The sequence below is a fragment of the Acanthaster planci genome, linkage group LG09 (genome assembly GCF_054643075.1).
Source record: "Acanthaster planci isolate LZ-2023a linkage group LG09, COTS_SCS, whole genome shotgun sequence".
NCBI classification, from domain to species: domain Eukaryota; kingdom Metazoa; phylum Echinodermata; class Asteroidea; order Valvatida; family Acanthasteridae; genus Acanthaster; species Acanthaster planci.
The window spans coordinates 5,506,790-5,526,009 of NC_141785.1; the positions used below are offsets into that span (position 1 = coordinate 5,506,790).

General features: G+C 42.6%; 1 protein-coding gene across 1 annotated transcript in view; it reads left to right on the forward strand.

The window, feature by feature from the left end:
• The first annotated feature begins 1,641 nt into the window (after nucleotides 1–1,641).
• LOC110976928 (dynein axonemal heavy chain 10-like) overlaps nucleotides 1,642–19,220 on the forward strand; it is a 65,820-nt gene continuing 48,241 nt past the window's right edge. Inside the window, exons 1-26 of the mRNA XM_022230642.2 lie at nucleotides 1,642–2,093; nucleotides 2,646–2,807; nucleotides 3,295–3,446; nucleotides 4,035–4,259; nucleotides 4,819–5,654; nucleotides 6,011–6,209; nucleotides 6,647–6,763; nucleotides 7,747–7,995; nucleotides 8,453–8,629; nucleotides 9,320–9,533; nucleotides 10,125–10,246; nucleotides 10,629–10,715; nucleotides 11,367–11,480; nucleotides 11,648–11,791; nucleotides 12,192–12,380; nucleotides 12,776–12,936; nucleotides 13,458–13,652; nucleotides 14,031–14,157; nucleotides 14,336–14,500; nucleotides 14,666–14,941; nucleotides 15,410–15,512; nucleotides 15,897–16,075; nucleotides 16,620–16,831; nucleotides 17,474–17,630; nucleotides 17,926–18,159; nucleotides 18,501–18,623. Of these exons, the coding sequence (XP_022086334.2) occupies nucleotides 1,877–2,093; nucleotides 2,646–2,807; nucleotides 3,295–3,446; nucleotides 4,035–4,259; nucleotides 4,819–5,654; nucleotides 6,011–6,209; nucleotides 6,647–6,763; nucleotides 7,747–7,995; nucleotides 8,453–8,629; nucleotides 9,320–9,533; nucleotides 10,125–10,246; nucleotides 10,629–10,715; nucleotides 11,367–11,480; nucleotides 11,648–11,791; nucleotides 12,192–12,380; nucleotides 12,776–12,936; nucleotides 13,458–13,652; nucleotides 14,031–14,157; nucleotides 14,336–14,500; nucleotides 14,666–14,941; nucleotides 15,410–15,512; nucleotides 15,897–16,075; nucleotides 16,620–16,831; nucleotides 17,474–17,630; nucleotides 17,926–18,159; nucleotides 18,501–18,623 (5,136 nt within the window). The 5' untranslated portion in view covers nucleotides 1,642–1,876. The remainder of the gene's footprint in view (nucleotides 2,094–2,645; nucleotides 2,808–3,294; nucleotides 3,447–4,034; nucleotides 4,260–4,818; nucleotides 5,655–6,010; nucleotides 6,210–6,646; nucleotides 6,764–7,746; nucleotides 7,996–8,452; nucleotides 8,630–9,319; nucleotides 9,534–10,124; nucleotides 10,247–10,628; nucleotides 10,716–11,366; nucleotides 11,481–11,647; nucleotides 11,792–12,191; nucleotides 12,381–12,775; nucleotides 12,937–13,457; nucleotides 13,653–14,030; nucleotides 14,158–14,335; nucleotides 14,501–14,665; nucleotides 14,942–15,409; nucleotides 15,513–15,896; nucleotides 16,076–16,619; nucleotides 16,832–17,473; nucleotides 17,631–17,925; nucleotides 18,160–18,500; nucleotides 18,624–19,220) is intronic.

Genomic DNA, 19,220 nt, shown 5'->3' on the forward strand with positions numbered 1-19,220 from the left:
TGTCACAAATCGATCGTTACATAATTTATGGATATGATTAGAGTTTAAACAAGTTCTAGAATTACAAGCGTCTGTCACATCAACTGAATGAAATGTATTTTTGCAAAAGTTACAGTTGACGTTGGTTTTAGAGTTTTGTTGGTCTGGCATCTCGATTTTTGATTTTGGTGATTTTGATGCTTTTCAATATATTAACCCACTACAATCAAAGTAAATAATTGGGGATAAATATCTGATAAGGGCGATAACATTTAGGACCGTGCTTCGATCGTTTCCTGCACCAAGCAGGTGCGATGCTGCCGGCGTCGGACGCCCTTTTTCGCTTAAAGTATGAGGTCTTCTTTCACGGCTGTGGGTCGGAGTGAATAACCAGGCGGCGTGGGCTGCGACTAATTTTACGTATTCAAATTGGTTGGCAAAAATTATTGACATGGTTTTGGGGGTTCGGGAATTTTGGGATTTTAAACATTTTTTGGAGAGGAAGAAATTTTCAATTTTTGAGGTTGTCCTAGCTCTCTCATTTCTCTAGTACTACTCATAGGCCCTACAAAGACCGGTCAACCTTTACATGTGAGATATATGTTGCCGGGATAAGTGAATGCGGTACGCAGGTAGTGGAACGTTACACACGATTCTACACAAAGCAGTTGTACAATCCTGCATTTTTGTATCTTTAAGTACAGGCGCAGCCTATGCAATTAGCAGTAATTAAATATCAAATCTATATATTCCAAAAAGACTGCAGCCAAGACTAACAACCGGTGTCGATCATTTCACCATTTACCACTTCGCCCACAACCACTTCACCCATTTGCCACTTCGCCCATTTGCCACTTCGCCCACATGCCACTTCTCCCTTCTCCCATGCGCCACTTCGCCCACATGCACAGCCGCTCAAAATTAAAGAGAGGACTAGCTCAGAGGAGGACAAATTAAAACAATTACCCAACCCACTTTGAATGCCAGGAAAGATAAAAACATCAAAAACAACATTATGATAGGGTGGATATAGAGAATGTCAAGGTTTTAATTCTTTGATGTAAACAGAAACAATGCTTTTGAAATACTTAAAATGTGCATGAGTCTTGATGTTATGATTATTGTATCTAAAAAATAGCAAGTAATAATCAGTTTGAAGGATGCGGGGATTTGTCGATTAAATACGGGCGTACGTGCTTGTGAAATTAGGGCATGCGTATTGTGGCACGGTGGGCGAAGTGGCAAATGGGTGAAGTGCTAAATGGGCAAAGTGGCAAATGGGTACAATGGTAAATGGACGAAGTGGCTGTAAAACACAAGTCATTTCTTGAATCGGCGCGCTTCTAGTTCTCGCGATAAATGACGTGATTTCAGATCCAGCAAAATAACACACTATTTACTGCAAAGATATCAATTAACAGCACCCAGTGCTATTGCAGTTTACTTTAAATGTCATTTGGGTGATCATAATATCTTGGTCAATCATAATAATCCTGTGGTTTGCTCAGAAGCGGGCCTTAGCAACAGCAACCGTATCTAAAACTATGTGACCGGTTTACATCTTATATCAAAATTATATTTATACGCATTCCGCTGTTCAAACCAAATTTACCAATCACACAACAAGATAAAACTTTTCCAAAGATAAACACATAGAATCAATTGATTCCATCTTCATTAAAAATCTGCATCTGTTAATAAAATCTATTTATCGTGTGCACTTATTTTCAATCAATTAGTAAAGGGACCATTTAGCTGTGATGCGGCTGTAACGTAAACTCAAAACCAAGATGGCCGCCTCCAGGGGATCTGGATGTGAATGATAAACTTTGCAAAAATCAAATGAAATTTCTGTCTCCCAGCTCATTATGAATACCAAGTAACGCCTGAATTAGATATGGATGACGTAAGATTTGAGTGGCTCCGTGACAAGGTCTACTGTGCGCTAAACATCACAGACCCTGAAGTTTTTGAGGAACTTTTGAATCGGGATGATGGCGAATACGAGAGAGCTTTGGCAAAGTTCCTCAACGAAACTCCCGAAGAGGGAAAGTCAGCTGCCATCTTCTACAAGAGATTACAAGAGGAAGAGATCGAAGTTGAAGTGGAAATTGGTGCGTTATCAGCAAGTTTACTGTTAACATGCTACTGAAACAATTGCAGAAACGTTCACTGTTTTCATTGGTTACTACTTGCCATTTTGCGAAAGTCGTAGATGTCCTCGCCGCCCCATTGAAGTAGTACTACATCCGTGGAATTTCTGAATTGACTGAGTCATGCCTAGTTTGTGATTTTGCTTAATTGAACATGTTTTTGATTAATGGAAAATTTGTAAAGAATTTCACATACTGGTGCTGCCTGAAAGCAATAAGTATGCCCAAAAAGTCAAATTAACCAGTGAAAATATTGAGATATTCAAATAGAAAATACTTGAAAATTTTCAGACAAGTTTTATTGGGTTTGTGCACTGGGTGTCGAGCGGTGTCCTTTTATGGAATTCTTTCCAAAATTTAATTGAATAATCAACACGTCAACATTAATTTCCATTAGTTTTTTTACTAACTAAAACAAAATACTGAAAAAAGACAGCGCTAAACACTTACTTTGTGGGATCAAGTGTGAACTTTTGTACAATGGTTATTATCAAAACTTCTCTATTTCTGCAGAGCCATCAGAGCTTGATCCAACCCTGGAAGCTCTCAATGATGAGAATGTCGAAGGAGGAGAAGGAATCGATGGAATTACATCTGCACAAGATGGCATGCTGACTGAGGCCACTGTGACCCCAGCTGTGGCCGAAACACCGGTGGAAGAAGAAAAGGGGAAAAGTAAGGCAACCTTTGAATTACCAGGCCATGGCTTGCAGTCATACACACCTCGATGGAAGCCACTAAGAAGTGCATATATTATTCCTGACAGTGCATGTAGTTAACTCATTTAGACACAGCGTAAGAGCTTTTCAAACATTCTCTGCTGGGTATTTCTGAGCACAGGTGTTAATCTCAAATGAACTTTTTGAAATTACCATTTCCTCCATGAAAGCGATGTGTTGGTCAGTAACAGAGAAGCATGGTTAAACCTTATGCATGCGTTTTTGAGAAGGCTTTGCTTTGTTGAGAATATAACCCTAGCCAGCCCTTCGTTTACAAAGCTACAATATGCTTTCAACTTGACTCAGCAAGTAAATTTTCTGACCTAACTCATCTCTCAGTGATGCTTTGAAGTGTGCCCTCACGTCTGCTGATCAGTGTGCAGTGTTGCTATGCCAATGTTTCCTGAAGCATGGTTACACTCCCATTTGACGCCTCTTTGCAGAAAAGAAAAAGAAGAAAGGCAAGAAGGGCGTGTCCTCAGCCAAAGTGGAAGAGGAACCACCAAAGGAGGAGCCTAAGGAACCAGAGGAGATCAAACCGGAGGAAGGCATTGATGGAGTTATAGCGCCCTCGCCAGAGAGAGTACCGCAGATGGTGTGTAGATCTTGTGGGACTGTAGATCGTAGCTTACCTTCAGTTTACTGAGGTGCTCGTCTTTTGAGTTACCGACCAGTTGTAAATGTTCAAATGGTTTGGCCAATTTTGTAGAGCCTTTCTGTACCAGCAACTGCAAAGCTCAACAATGACGCAGTCACAAGAGATGCAATTTGTTCATCATTTTGGCTGGTGACAGTTTTTCGCCCAGCGGATGTATATCGAGAAGATTTTTGTGCTCATGGATTGTGCATGATCTGAAATGCTGAATCACAGTAGGACACTCTGAATTGCATAAGAATCAGAAAAATTAACACTTACGCACATGAAACAGCGATAAGTCTCCTTACTGGAAAACTGCTGTCCGTGCTCTCCATAAAAATCTAGAAAATAATGGAAGAGGCTGGAAACAAGTTTAGCACTGGTGTGTAATGCCTTCTTTAGTTCATAAGTACATAATATCTTGCTGTAGCTGCTTTAGTAAATTAGTAAATTACCACCTGATGTCCACCTAGAAACCCCAGATGGGTATTCCAAAAAGTAGATCAATCTATAACTCCTCAGCATTTTTCCCGTAAAATTTTCCAGAAAATCGTCAAGCAGACCATTGAGCGGACGCTGCTTCACATGTGCCACGGCACGGTGCCTGAGGAGGTGTGCAACAACGACTGCGTGTACTTCCTACGCAACACGCCGGGCATGGTTGAGCTGCCCAACAGCCTGGAAGAGGCCAACACCAGCCTGCCGCAGTTCTTTGAGTTTGGGGTGCTGAACGGCAGCTCTCTGACCATGCTGGAGCAAGTCATCATGCAGGTCAGGCAGTTTGTTTGAATTAGGAACGAGTATTTGGAAAAAATAAGAGGACCCCGTGCTACATCGAAAATAAGAGAATATACAGAGATGTTCATCGTGTCAAAAGGTTTTAGCTACAGAGATGACCAGATTGTTTTGACATCCTTTCCAAACAACCTTGCGGAGAAAAATCCTGGAAGAGTTACTTTGATGAATTAGATTGTGGTTTTTTTTATAAATCGGTCATGAAAATCTTAGAAGCTTATTTGCAAACTGTGTAGGGAGGTTGTGTTAACTTGGTATAAATTCTTTCGATTGTCAGGGAGGAAAGTGTTTATTATGTGTTAAAAAAACAAGAATTGGTGTAGCTCTGCTAATGAACATCAGCTGTATTATTATAACACAACTGATCAGGAAGTCTTTTGATCTCTCTGGATTGTTTAACTCATTGTCTTTAATTTTGGAAGAGCCAAATTTCTGAAATATAAATTGTTTTCTTTGAGATGTTGAACTGTTTTCATAATTAAAGATTCAGCATTTATTTAAACCATTACTTTTGCTCCCCTAATTTTCATGACAGGTCTACATCCCGTTGTTGTCGTTCAATTCACACAAGAACGGCGAGGCCCCTACGGCCGGTGAGCAGCAAGCTGCTCTCTCTTCCACCTCCCAGGATGACATGGATGAGGAGGATGAAGACGAGGACGTCACACAGCAGCAGAAGTTGGTGGAGTCCCAGCACCGGGCCATGCTTCGCGACGAGTTCCTCATCAATATGCAGAAGTTTGCCACCCACATCAGCCGTACCATCCAGCAGATCGAGGGGGAGGTACGACTGGACGTGCCCCATCTAAACCTGGATGGCGATGTGGCTGAGCTCACCAAAGACGACATCCTGGTCCACAAGATTGAGACGGCCTGCCTGGAGTGGACCAAACAGATTGCCAGCGCCTTGGAGGTCCAGCTCAAGAAGACCCCGCAGGGAGACGGCCCCTTGGCCGAGATCGACTTCTGGCGGGAGCGCAATGCAGCGCTGAGTGCCCTCTCTGAGCAGCTCAAACTCCACACCGTTAAGAAGATGCTGGAGATTCTAGCCAAGAGAGACACTATGGGAGATCACGCTGTCCTCCAGAGCTTCGAACTCAACCGCTCGGAGCTGAACAAATACCACGTCGAAGCCAAGGATAACGTCCGATTCCTCAGCACTCTGGAAAGACACTTCAAAAACGTCACCCACGGAGCGGGCTTCCAAATTGTTTTGGACACCCTACCATCCATGATGAACGCTCTCCGGATGGTGTGGATCATATCCAGGCACTACAACCGAGATGAGCGAATGGTGCCCCTGATGGAACGTATCGCATGGGAGCTGGCCGAGAGAGTTGCCAAGGTCATCAACATCAGAACCATATTCAAGTAAGTAGTTCATATCAGTGAGGATTTGTGCCATCGATTAATGTTTCAGCAAGCCAACTAAGACTGATGTCATGAAGATGATATCGGTCCAAGTCCCTGACATAAATGGAATGTGCATTCTTTAAAAAAAAAAGCTGAGGTGAGATTAAAGACAAACCCAACAATCATTAAACATGTTAAATTAAGAAAACTAAAAAAGTCATTTAAAAGATATGGGAGAAAGTGCATTTAAAAAGACGAAGAGAGCTTTTTATTGTAATATTTGAACCTTTTTTGTTCTACAGTTAAAGTGGATATGATGAATATAGTTTTTCTTTGAATTTATATTTTGAATTTCTTTTTGTTTTGCTTGACAGGGAAACACCATCTCAGATTAAAGCAAGGACGTTGGAAGCCAAGAAAACCCTGGAGTTGTGGAAGGAATCCTACTTTGAGGTGCGGGCGAAGATTGAGGCGTCGGGGCGAGATGCCAGATGGGAGTTTGACCGCAAGCGTCTCTTTGAGAGGACAGATTACATGGCCACAATCTGCCAGGACATCTACGACGTGGCACAGGTAGGATAAGCCAAACCTGACATAAATGATGGAACAGGACAAGTTCCATCTTTCGTTTTTGACGAGTGGCAAATACATTTCCACTTTCTGGAAGCATTGCACTCCCAAATCGTGCTTGGCAAAGTTTGGCAGAAAACAATCAAGATCAATGCTCGTGTCCAGTTAGGGTCCTTTTGGCCCAGGAATCTCTTTTCCTGCTTGTGAATTTCACAAGTAACGTCATGGTTGTAAGCAGAAAGTACCATCTAGATGTGGTCACATTACCACTCCAAATTTTTTGAGCCATGTATTCTTGTACAAATATGTTCTTTACACTTCTCTCCTTGTATTTACAACCTCGTTGCGGCAATCCAAAAAATAACTCAGCAAAGCCTTGGTCAAATTGTTTCTTGAGAGTTGTTGCCAATTGCCTGAGTTTATTTCCGTCTGTTTTGCAGGTCTTGCAAGAGTTCTACCACATCTTTGGCCCCGAGTTGAAGTCGGTCACCGGTGATCCTCAACGCATCGAAGATGTTCTCAAGAGAGTGGATGGACTTGTGGAGCCCATTCAAGACGTGAGTGCTACTTTGTTTTCTCTCCTATCCTGATCTCAACCCAGAATTTTTTTGTCTACCACTTTCGTTTGCCTTCAACCTCCTGTTTTCACTCAACTTCATGTGCCTATCTCGACTTGGATTCTTGCTATAAAACCATGAAAACACTGCACTGTCCCCTCCATAATCATTTGCCAGAAAACTTTGAGTCAGACTCCCCAGCAGTATTCCAACCGACCGCATCAAAATTTATTTTCTCAGAAAGATGGGGCCTGGGTTACCGGTTATAAGGGCACAGAGTGTATGGTCTTTATGAATGATGTTCTGCTTTTTTTTTGCTTAGCACATAAATTTGGTAAGCGAGATTTTCTGACCGGCTGGATGAGAATAGTAATGACTGTGTTTTCAGTGCCAGAGGTTACAAGGTGCCTCTTGTTAGTAACCCTGCTTATTTCCTCATACAGGGTTCGTAGCGGTCATTACGTTCCTTCAAAATCTTTAAATTTATTGTGGTTATGAAATTCCTGGAAAAGTCATTAAATGTTTGTAGAAAGTCATTAAAGTCATTACATGTTCACCTCCTTACATCTTCTAATTTATAATTGTGTCGTGTCTTTCAAGACACGTTTTAATACTTTGCGTTAAGTGCGCCAATCTGCGAATCACAGACAGTTATTACTGTTATGTTGAAGCCCTGAGATTGATTATGGAAGTCATTAAAAGTCTTTGAAAATGGACCATAAAATTCATTAAAAGTCGTGGAATTTTTGGGGGGTGTTGAGAATATGAACCTTGTCACAGGCAAATTTTTTTTTTCATTGATACTCTTGGGCAGAGAGACACAAATGGGAGTAAAGTGACTTGCCCAAGGCCCCAATTTATTCGAACCCCCAGCCCCACGTTCCTGAGTCACAAACTTTAACCACTAGGCCACATACCTGCTGAGATAGGATCAAGGGTTGATCAGCACTTATTCCAATCTACCCTTTGACCTCTGACCCCAGGTGAGCTTTGACCCCTTTGGCCTGAAGCACCAACTCCAATGGCGCAAGGTGATGGAGTGGTTTAACAAGGAGGTGGCGGCCATCGAGGAGGAAGCCAAGCACTTCATCAATGAGTCCTTCAAGACGCTGCGCTCGGCTGAAGGCGCCTTCGACATGCTACTGAAGTTCCAGAACATCCGCTCGCGGGAGGCCATCAACTCGCAGATGATGAAGAAGTTCAATGACATTCTGGTGCAGTATGGGAAAGAGGTAGGCATGACGATATGCTACTTTTCTGCTGAGAGGTCTTTTACCCAGGGTAAAATCGTTCACGTCATAGACATTTGCTCAGATGAATTGCAAAGGGCATTGTCTATTTCTAATCTTGAAAGTGTCTTGTTTGATGAAAGTGTGAGCTGTGTTGCCGTAAACCAAAGAAATAACTAGATGTGAAAATCAAATCTGTCATACATGCTGCTTACGAGTTTGTCAGAAATCATGTAAATCTTAAGGGTGGGTGATTTATTTGCTTACTGAATTGTTCACTAAAATATTCTGAAACAAGCAAAGTTTGCAAAAGAGTTGGATCCATATAGTTGAAGCTTTTGCATTCAGGCTAATTTATTACTGTGCAGAATAAGAGTACTCCCCGAAATATATAGTTGTCGCAAATATGATTTGTTTCCATGGTGATAAGTAGTCGTTATTTATGGTCATTCTTCCCCAGGTGGATACGGTCAATGCCTTGTTCAAGCAACATCAGGACAACCCGCCTGTCTCCAAGAACCAGCCACCTGTAGGGGGCGCTATTGCTTGGGAGCGTTCCCTTTTCTATCGTATCAAGCACACCATCATCCGTTTCCAGTCCATGGAGGATCTTCTGCACAGCGAGTACGGAAAGGCGGTACGTCCTGGAATGCTTCACAGAAACTGATTTCCTTAATCCTGTACTCCTTCCACAATCCCACAAAATCCTCCACTGTGCAGGACACCAATGGCACATTCTCTTTACTGCTACTTTCAAAGGTCATCAAGCCCCATATAAAGTAGGCTGGGTTCTACCTTCCACAACCCTACAAAATTCTCCCAAACCTCCAGATGGATCTTGAAGAATCTCAGAGTATATAAGGTTAAACTCCAACCACCCAGAATTTGGTGAAATCTAGTCTTGCATGAATTTGGAGGATTCAGCACGGTAGAAAAGTCATTGAAAGTGGTTTGGCAGGTGTCAGAGAATATGCTTTTAGGTTTGAGCAAGACTTAGATATTTGCTCTATCTAGAATCATGGAACTTATTCATTCATTAACCTGAACGTCGATAGGTTAGTTCATGCATCAGGCGAAGGCAAAATTCGCTCAAGTCCCAATGCATTCAACTTTTGCAAATTGGCAGCACAAATACCTGATCTGATATCACAGTTTCACATTCTAGTTCGCTTCCGTGCCTTAATGTGGGTCAAAAATTATCAAATTTGCCGTTTATGATTGTAGAGGTTAACAGATCTCGTCAATTAATTTAGGCCTACTTACTTCGGTTTGGATAAATCATTAAGGATTGGCATGTTCAGTAATCGTAAGTCTTATTTCCTTGAAGGCGAGGAGCAAGTATCTGGGTGTAGCCAGACAGATGCGGGAGTACGAGGAGAAGAAGTACGAGCAATGGCGGGAGTACGTGGAAGGCATCCTCCCTAGCCTCCTCAAAAGGAACCTACTCACCAAGCCAGCGCCCTCAACGGCAGTCGTCGCCATCACGCACAATGACGCCGACGGGAACGGAGGAAGCTCAGCCAGCAATCATGCCATGCTTGGTAAGAATCTCCGACCAGTGGGACCTCTTGGATATTTCATCAATGGCTACGGCTGAGTGTAACACACATGTCCATGGCAAGTGGCCACAGCCTTTAGAACAGTGGCTTCCATAGACATCCATGTTATTTAAAGCCACTGCCAGAATATTTGGACATAGTCCAATATCTCCTCCCAGTAGCTGATCTTTGGTCGAGTATTTTTGCTAAAATGCATCCCTTGATATCCCTTGAAAATTTGGAACAGAATGATTAACCGTTCTGCTTAGCAGTATTTTGGGAGGGCAAAAACAGACAAGGAGAGAGTTGCAATTTCTTGTGCAGATTTGAAATTCTAACCAATAAGGTTTCCCAGAGGTTCGATTATTGCAAGTCAAAAACTTAATTCAATTCCCCATACAAAACAAGATCAATCTTACAACATTCTGTCAGGCAACTTCTACTTAACAAACATTTTCTGTCTGCTAAGCAAATTTATTTGGTTTGATGTTTGTGAGTATTCTATTTTATGCTTTGTATTTCTGATACCTTCTGTTTGGAAGTACGTAATAGACCTGTCAGATTTATCAAAAAATGATTATCTTTTGAACCCAGGCGCAGATGTGAAGTACATGGTAGACTTTGCTCCAGAGCTGTCTGAGATCATAGTAGAGACCAAGTACATGGAACAGCTAGGCTTCTCTATACCAGAGCTGGCCCGCAATGTGGCTCTTCAGGTTAGTATCAGTGTTATAGTTGAGAGCGGTCACAAGACCAGTCACATGACCAGTCACGGGTAACGGTGGATAGTGACATAGGACTGCTTTTGTTGCAATTCATTTGAAAGCTTGTGACTTGATCTCTCTCTGGTGGTCTAGTATTGGTCTTGTCATGGTCTTGTACAAGTGTCAATTACAACGCTGGTTTCAAGCTAATTTCCTCATTTATTTTTTCTGTCAAGCTCATATTTTTTATACCTATCAAGGACTTTTCCTTTTGAAAGATGAAAAGCAAAGAAAAATAAATTAATGTCAGTCTAAATTCATTGGCCAAGTGTGATCTGTCTGACCTTGGTTTGAAGTGAATGTAAGTTATCTTGTGTATTTTTATGATCTTCAGGAAGATAAATACCTTCGGTGGAATGACGGACTGCGACATATGCTGGGAAGGTATCACTCGGCCATCAGTTCCATTAACAATGCTGAGGTAAGCATTTAGGAATTCATTCCCCCTCAATCCAGCCTCCCCCCCATTTACCCAGCCCTACCTCTCCCTTTCATCAAGCTGTGTTCCACAAGTGCAACATTTTGTTTATCTGTCAAAATTTAATCATTTATTCATTTATAAAGCACAAATTTCATACGTGGTCGAGCCAATTGCATACTAAAGGGTGCCTCAGGCAGCCCCCAAATGACCCACGTCTTCCTGTCAAGAGAGAGGAGACAAAAAGAAGCAGTTGTAGTTTTAGAGGTGGGAGGAAAACCCACGGAATCCTCATGTGGACTGAGCCAGGAATCAAACCCGGGCCTTAGACGTGGATGGCGAGGAGAGAACCACTTGCCAACCTGACTCCCCAATAGCAGTATGCATGTAAAGCTTGATTCTTTAACTTGAGAACTAGTAAGTGCATGAATTACAGCTATGTCTAAAAGTTGTGGCTAAAAATAACATGAGCCTGTGGGAAGCCATTGGCTTGCGGCTTCCTATAGACATGTACGTTGGTCATAGCCGGAGCCGGTTGATTTGTACAAAGCCTCAAGTTTTTCTCACAAGCTTACACAAGTTCTTGTACTTAGCCACTGTTCAACACCCAAGACTTCATGTAATGGCTGTGTGATAATCCTCTTACATCTATAGACCCAGCTGCTTGATGAACACCTGAAGGATCTCAGACGCACCTTGAAGTCTGGACACAAACGTCTCAACTGGAACTCTCTTGGTATCACAGACTACATCACCCGCTGTGAACAGGTACATAATAGCTTCCTGACTGGTTCCCACATGGACAGATTTAAAGTCAAGATTACGTTGTAGATACCTGGGAAACAACATACTTCACCAGAATGAGCACAAAGACAGAGTTTGGAATAGTTTGATTCACTGTCGTCATATTTTGATTAATTTTCACAAACCCACAGGCCATCTCCAAGTTTGAGTCGCTAGTCAACCAAATCCAGAAGAACGCCAAGGACATTGATGCCAGGCTCAAGGCAGTGGAGCACGCAAATCTCTTCAAGGGACCTGGCAGTCAGATGGAAGGGGAAATTCTACCTGGTTGCAAGGTAAAACGGGGAGTTCTTGAATCTCAAACTCGAGATGTTATCTCAGACAAAGCCTGTTACATACATAGTTTTGGTTTGGCTGTGTTATATTCACAGTGCACTCAGAGTAGAGATCTCATGCTGTGTCAGTCCCAGTCTTTGAAGTCCAAAGTAAGAAGAGTTTCAGCACGCTGTACTTAAGTACATTCTTGGCAAAACTAAAAAGCCATTGTGTTACCCAGAGATTTATGTGCATCGTTACCATCATGCACCAATACCCTAATGCATCCCTGTCACTCAAAGATGCTCTTGTTTTGTGCACATTCTGATGAAAACTAGTTAAACTTGCTCTGCAGCTCGTTTAAAGACAGTGTAGTAAGACATAGTGAATGTCATTAAATAAAAACCTTTTCTTGATCAGGAATACTTTGACCACATTGAGCGAGAGCGCATGCACACCTTCGAGCAGCTCGCCCGCAAGTACCGCGCCATCGGACCCCTCCTGACCAAGATGGAAGGCCTGGTGGTCCACACTAACACCGGGAGATCACCCAGGCTGCAGGCTTACTATGCCTACTGGGAGAGAAGGGTGTATGACTCCCTGAAGAAGGTGGGTATCCTAGGCAAGACTGGTGGAGGGGGGATAGGTCAACCTTTTGGTTAAAGAGGGATGCATAACTTTGTAACATAATAGCTTGAAATGTGGCTAATGTTGTTTTGTGCATCTGTTACGGCTAAGAATCTCTGCTTACTTTAGAACAGACATGATAACCTGATACATGCTGAATCATTTTGTTGGTTGAACAAGTACAAGAAATGGATTGACTTTTGATCTGTAAAAAATTGTGGTGATTATCTACTCGCAGTTCTTTCTTTGAACGTGGGTTGATCTTGAGATGGAAGCGTTAGTCCTTTTGCTTGTTAAAGTATTTCTTTAACCAATAAGTTACTTCGGGAAACGAGCTCTGAGAGCATATTATTGATGATTTCCTGTCTGGCCTACAGCTGATATCCCGCAATCTGATTGAATTCAACAACGCCATGATCACAGACAAGCCCCTGTTCCAGATTGATGCCATGCTGTCCGCTCCTGAGATCATCCTGGTGCCAGCAGCCAATGAGATCTACAAACTGACCATGCAGTGTGTCCGAGACTGTGTGGAAGGGTGGGGAATAAAATGTTCTACAAATTCACCCTTATCATTTAAAATTGAATTTCTTTTTATTTGCCTCATCAGTAAAAAATAAATGATGCCATTATGAAATACTTATACTCAAGTATTTGTGTACTCATGCTACTAGTACTCAGACTTGCATGAGTGCTTGTGCTCACAATAAAGTACTTTTACTCAGACTCGCATGAGTACTTGTGCTCACAATGAAGTACTTGTACTCAGACTCATGTTAATGCACTCACCATTACATGAAATGTTTTTGCACTCATGCTTGTGGTAAAGTACTCGTAAAAATCGCAAATACTCATTTATAAAATTACTCATTCTCATACAATATCACTCATACTCAGACAAAGTCATCAAAATCAAATACTCATGCAAAAGTGCTTGGAAGGGTATGAGCACTTCATGCACCTATACTAATGGTGAAATATTCATACACATGCCAACTTAATATGGAAACATCTTTAGCATCAGAGCAGCTCTGAACTGATTCACCTGTTTGATTTCAGGACCAAGAACTTCATCCGTTGGATGCACGGTACTTGCATTGAGACTCCACCCCAGAATGTTGAGGGTGAAGATGAGCCGTTCATCTTCAGCTTCTTCTCTGACATCTCGGCCGACGGCAGTATCATCGACCTGGTGGTGCAGGCCTCCAACCAGATCCAGAAGACCCTGACCAGCCACAACAAGTACCTCGGCAGGTAAGAGGCAGCCATCTTGGTCTGGTCCCCAGCAGGGATCTGGTGAAGACAAGTGTGGAGTTAATTACCGCATCCCAGGTACCAGCTTTTATGTGGTCTGGTGCCCTGATGAAGGTTGTGAAGATGAGTAGGAAGTGTATGACGCCTATAAAAGGCACCAGCCTGCCTTGAATGTCAGCTATCTGGTTCAGGTTGATTTATCTCCCTCCTTTAGGCTTTTTTATTGATCCTAGGTATTTGCTGAAATGGCCTGTTTTGCTAAGCCTCTGAAATATGAAGTTTATCTTGGACAGTAGAGATGTATTCTCCAGTAATGTTAAACCTTCCGAGGTTAACTGTATAGGAATAAAAAGGGTTTGTCATTTTGGTTTTGTTTAGGTGGAAGAGATACCGTCCTCTGTGGAAGCTGGATAAGACCATCATGCTGGAGAAGTTTGCCAGTAAGAAACCGACCTGTGTGGCCTACGACGACAAACTCCAGTTCTACTCCAACTTGGCCAAGGAGGTCAGTCTTGTGGTTGCATCATTTGTCATCATTTTCACCCTGATATGTGGAAAGCCAGCCTCAGAGGATCTTCTCTGAAAAGTCATGCTGAAATAATGTCCCATAGATCGTGGTTGAGATACCTTGTTTTAAGACCATACTCGCATTTTCTGCCGTCTTGTTTTTTTTTTCTCAACAGGTGGAAAATCAGCCCAAGATCAAAGACCAGGATTGCGTCCGCCTCCACATGGGACTCCTAGCTGACACCGTCAGAGACCACGCCCAGAAATGGGTGGAGTCACTTGGCACGTTACTCAAGGACACGGCTAGCGAGGACTTGAACAGTCTTCAGACAGAGCTAACGGTAAGTGAGGGAGGACTGATGAAAGTTTTCATTGACAGGATTTGTTACAATCGGTGCCAGATTCTCGTAGGAAATGTATGAATGTGGGGAGGTTTTATAACGACTCATTCACACCCTGATGTGTTTGGATGGCTAAAGGAACTGTCAATGTCTTCAAATCTACAGACCCTGTCTACGGACCTCAAGAAGACGCCTGACACATTGGAGGACTTGAAGTTTGTCCTTCGCATCATCTCTGACATCAAGCACATGTCCTTGGAGGTGGAGATGCGAATCAAGGACATCCTGGAGCGCTACCGGACCCTGCAGATGTACCGCATCGAGGTCTCAGACGAGGAGAAGGAGCTGTGTCGCAACATCAAGCAGATTTGGGACGACCTGTTCATGGAGTCCAAGCACGTGGACGCCAGCCTGATCGTGGTCAAGAAGAAGTTCACTGAGGTGAGTCCATGGCAGGGCAGATTGTTTTTCCTTTCCAGTGAGGGCGAAGTCGGAGACACGTTGATCACGGAATGCTTTTGTCGCAGGCCGTTCGAATAGCTTGTGACTTCAGACCAGGGGTCTTGTGTTAATTCATCTTTTGTATTGTGATGATCTTATGTTGGTCTTGTGATCACCTTGCAATGATCTCATGTTGGTCTTGCGATTGCCTTGTGATGATCTTGCAGCAGTCTTGCCATGGTCTTATGACGCTGTTAAGATGGTCTTTTTGGTAGGCTTGTTAGTACTTTGTGATGGTCTTGTGATAATCGTGTGGGGTCTTTTGATAGTTTTGTGGGGTATCCATCATAAGATTAATATCAGCATCAAAACAATGCTAAACAGCAAAGCTTTTGTGCCTAAACTTATGAGTTGGCAAAGCATGGTACCACTAAATGATCTGTGTTTTTTTCACATACCCTCCCTCAGATCACGCAAGACCAGATCAGCAATTTCAGCACCGAGCTGAACAACTTCCAGAGCAAGTTCCGTCTAGAGGGCCCAGGAGCTGTCGGCAATGACCTGGACAGGGGTATGTATGTGGATGTGTCTCTAGCAAGAAGGTGGAATAGGCTGGGCTCCCACCCTTGTGATTTGGGTTAAGTGATTTTAAGGGTTAAGTGTTAAGCTCAATATAAAAGATGTTACACCTTTATCTGTTGATAAATATATGATACAAGTTACGTATAGGCTTAATGTCCTAGCATTGCCGAATACAATATCCTGCTAAGCAAATTTATATGTGAAGCAAAATTTGACAAGTTACTGTCAGTGCGTACACCATGAGTTCTCGGCTGGTAACATGTTCTGGCTATGTTTCCCATGCTGAGCATATTTCTGATTTTTAGCAACTCCAGTACATTATCTTTTGAAGTCAGCCAGAGATTTTGACCAGCCTTGCGTGATTTTGAAACAGGTGTTGAGATCTTAGAGAGCTTCAAGCGCGAGCTTTCCATGTATGAGAAGGATCGCCAAGAGCTAGCCAACGCTGAGAAGCTCTTTGACCTGCCCATCACCATGTACCCCGAGCTGCTCCAAGTACAGAAAGAGATGACCGGATTGGATAAGATCTATGAAATCTACAAACAGCAGAAGGTATGAAGGACCTTCTGTTACAAGTCGTTTACCTACCAAAGCCACACTTTGTTATAACCGTCTTGTTTTGCCATCTGGGGGATAACTGTTTGCGTTCCAGCTACAGAAATTCAATCTGCTTCTGTTAACTCTAGCTGCTTAAAATTCTTTATTTTGTGGTTTAGCTGTCTGTTTGGTGTGTAACTGACAAATTAAAACTGGTAAAAATAAGGATTATGTGGGTGCAAATGTTGAGGGTTCCTATCCGTCTGAGCAGAAGCACCCCCTCATTGGTTGAAAAGAGTTATGTAGGTCAGGAGTGTTCATTTTGCTTGTAGCGATGCAACTGCAACACCTGTGTTTCATAGTCATTCGTGAACCAGTGACATGCAGTTGCTACCAAAGGAGCCTCCATTGATGACATGATTGGACCCTCTCTAGGTCCAGCTCAGAGCCCATTGATTGATTCTTTTGGAGATATTTAACCTTAAAGTGGCCTAGGCAACTTGCAATTTATTTTACTCGATTGGGTCACAAATAATCTTGTGAAACTCTCCTCCCCCAGGCCGCTCGCGAGGAGTGGGCCCAGACCCTGTGGGCCAACCTCAATGTCAACCACCTGGTTGAAGGCATTGACACCTACATCAAGAACCTCAAGAAGCTACCCAGGGAAGTCAAGAGCACCTCCACAGCTCACATGGTGGAGGGGAGAATGAAGGAATTTAAAGATTCCATCCCGCTGTTTGTGGATCTCAAGAACGAGGCACTTCGAGAAAGGTCAGGACCTGTTGATTCATCCAAAATACCACTTGTCCACAAACAAGAGTCCAGTTCAGCAATTGCTTCCAAGTCTGGTCTCTGAACTACTCTATGGAGCACAAGAGGAGTTCCAAGGATTAATAGCTCACTGAGTTTAATACCTCCCAAGCTGCACAGGGCTCGGGTATGATTTGAGATGTGCCCATCATAATATCACTGGTCTGGAAAGGCATGACATGGTTGCGCTGAACCCCACCCGTAGCCTGCAAAATTTGACACAAGTCTGAGAGGCTTTTGTAGGATTAAGGAAGGTAGAGCCCAGCCACTGTTACTTTACATGGGATTTGATGGCCCTTGAAAGTTGAAGTACAAAGAACGTGTCATTGATTTCCTGCCTAGTAGAGAATTTTAAAAAGTTTCTAGTGGAAATGATGAAGTAGAGGGTTTCATTTTATAAAACTTGGTACCAGACACCAATAAAGTTCTACTATTTGTTTGCCGAGTTTGTAGACCCTGTGAACCTTTATTTCAGGCAGACATTCATTTAGAGTAAACATATTTGAGCTCTTCAACATCTGCACAATAGTAAAAGAGCATATATGGACCTTGTCCTTCAGTTGCTATAACCTTTGTCCTTTTGACCTCTTGACCCCTACCCAGACACTGGAAGGAACTGATGAACAAGACGGGTAAGTCCTTCGACATGAACCCAGACACGTTCACGCTGGAGAACCTCTTTGCTATGGAGCTACACAACTTCAAGGACGTGATCGGGGACATAGTTACCAGTGCCTCCAAGGAATTGAGTATTGAAAAGGTGAGAGTTCATATTTGTGCTCATTCCGACGAAGATGCCATTGCCAATCATGTATTGTAATTCATGCCAATTTTCAGTTCACTTCATTAAAGTCTGTTGGTCCATTTTAGTGTCTGTTCTAGTCTGTGTTAATGATCTAATCAAAGTAATTTAATTATAGCATAAAAAAGAAGTTGATTCTCAAAGGAAAATTTTCGTTCACAAATTACATTAACCCTGACGCACAGAAAGTTTTTGACTTTCTTTTATGGTATCAAAATTCTGAGCATTTAAAACTGACCTTTTCTTGTCACAGGGCATCAAGGAGGTTAACGACGTCTGGGAGAGCATGAAGTTCAGCGTCAACAAGTACATGAAGGGGACCCAGGAGCGAGGCTACATCCTGGGGTCAGTAGACGAGGTCATGCAGATTCTGGACGACAATGCTATGAACCTACAGAGCATGTCGGCCTCGCGGTTCATCGGGCCGTTCCTGAACACGGTTCAGACCTGGGAGAAAAGCCTATCACTGATTGGGGAAGTCTTGGAGGTGAGGCCATGTTGGAATTTATTGGCTACAGCTAGGTGACACACATTTCTATGGGAAGTGGCTACAGCCACTATCTAATGGCTTCCATAGGCAGGTACATCATTTTTAGCATTAGCCATGACTTTTGGACACAGCATAAGATTTTCTAATGAACTGCTACAATTTTATTGAGCAAGTGCAGTATCTGCTTAACATAAACATATCTGCTTAGCGGAAGCCACACAATAAACAATAGGGCTTTTTTTAATTGACTTAACATGAAGTTGGACTTGGCAGACAGAAACTGACTGAAGGTTTAAAAAGGACAAATATTACGTGGTCTTTTACTGATGTTTCCCCAGGTGTGGATGGTGGTGCAACGTAAGTGGATGTACCTAGAAAGCATCTTCATCGGTGGCGATATCAGGTCTCAGCTTCCGGAAGAGGCCAAGAAATTTGATGCCATCGACAAGACCTTCAAGAAGGTTAGCTTCTTAAACACCTCCTTGAAGTATGTGGATCGGAGTGGTTTGTCCATATCAACATGGGTACACATGAGGACATGTGTAGTTGATGCAAAGTTAAAGGTTCATATTGGGAGTCATCTTCTAGGAACCAGTGAACTGGTAATCAAAGTCAAAGGTTCATATTGGGAGTCATCTTCTAGGAACCAGTGAATTGGTATTCTACAGTAAGAGTATATTCATTTGGAGAATGCTTGTTAACGGCACAGTGGCTTTTTTGTGCCATGCACGAGCCAGTCTGCACTTTGACTGTTGTCAGTAATCTTAAATGTTATACTGTTTAATGAAAATGGGTCACTTGGGAGACATTCCCTTAAGATCATGGACAAACTGTCCCATAATTAAATATTCCCTAATCTGATCTGAACCAAACTTTGTATGTTTTCAATTTAGACCTTAATCTATCATCTCTCAAAATTTGGACGGTAAAATTAGGCCTTCCTCTGGTAGGTGGGGCATTAGGGAGACATTGAAATGTCTCCCTAATGACCGATGTCTCCCTAAGGTTGAAAAATTTATCACAAAATATCTCCCGAATGACTAATTTGTAAGAATACT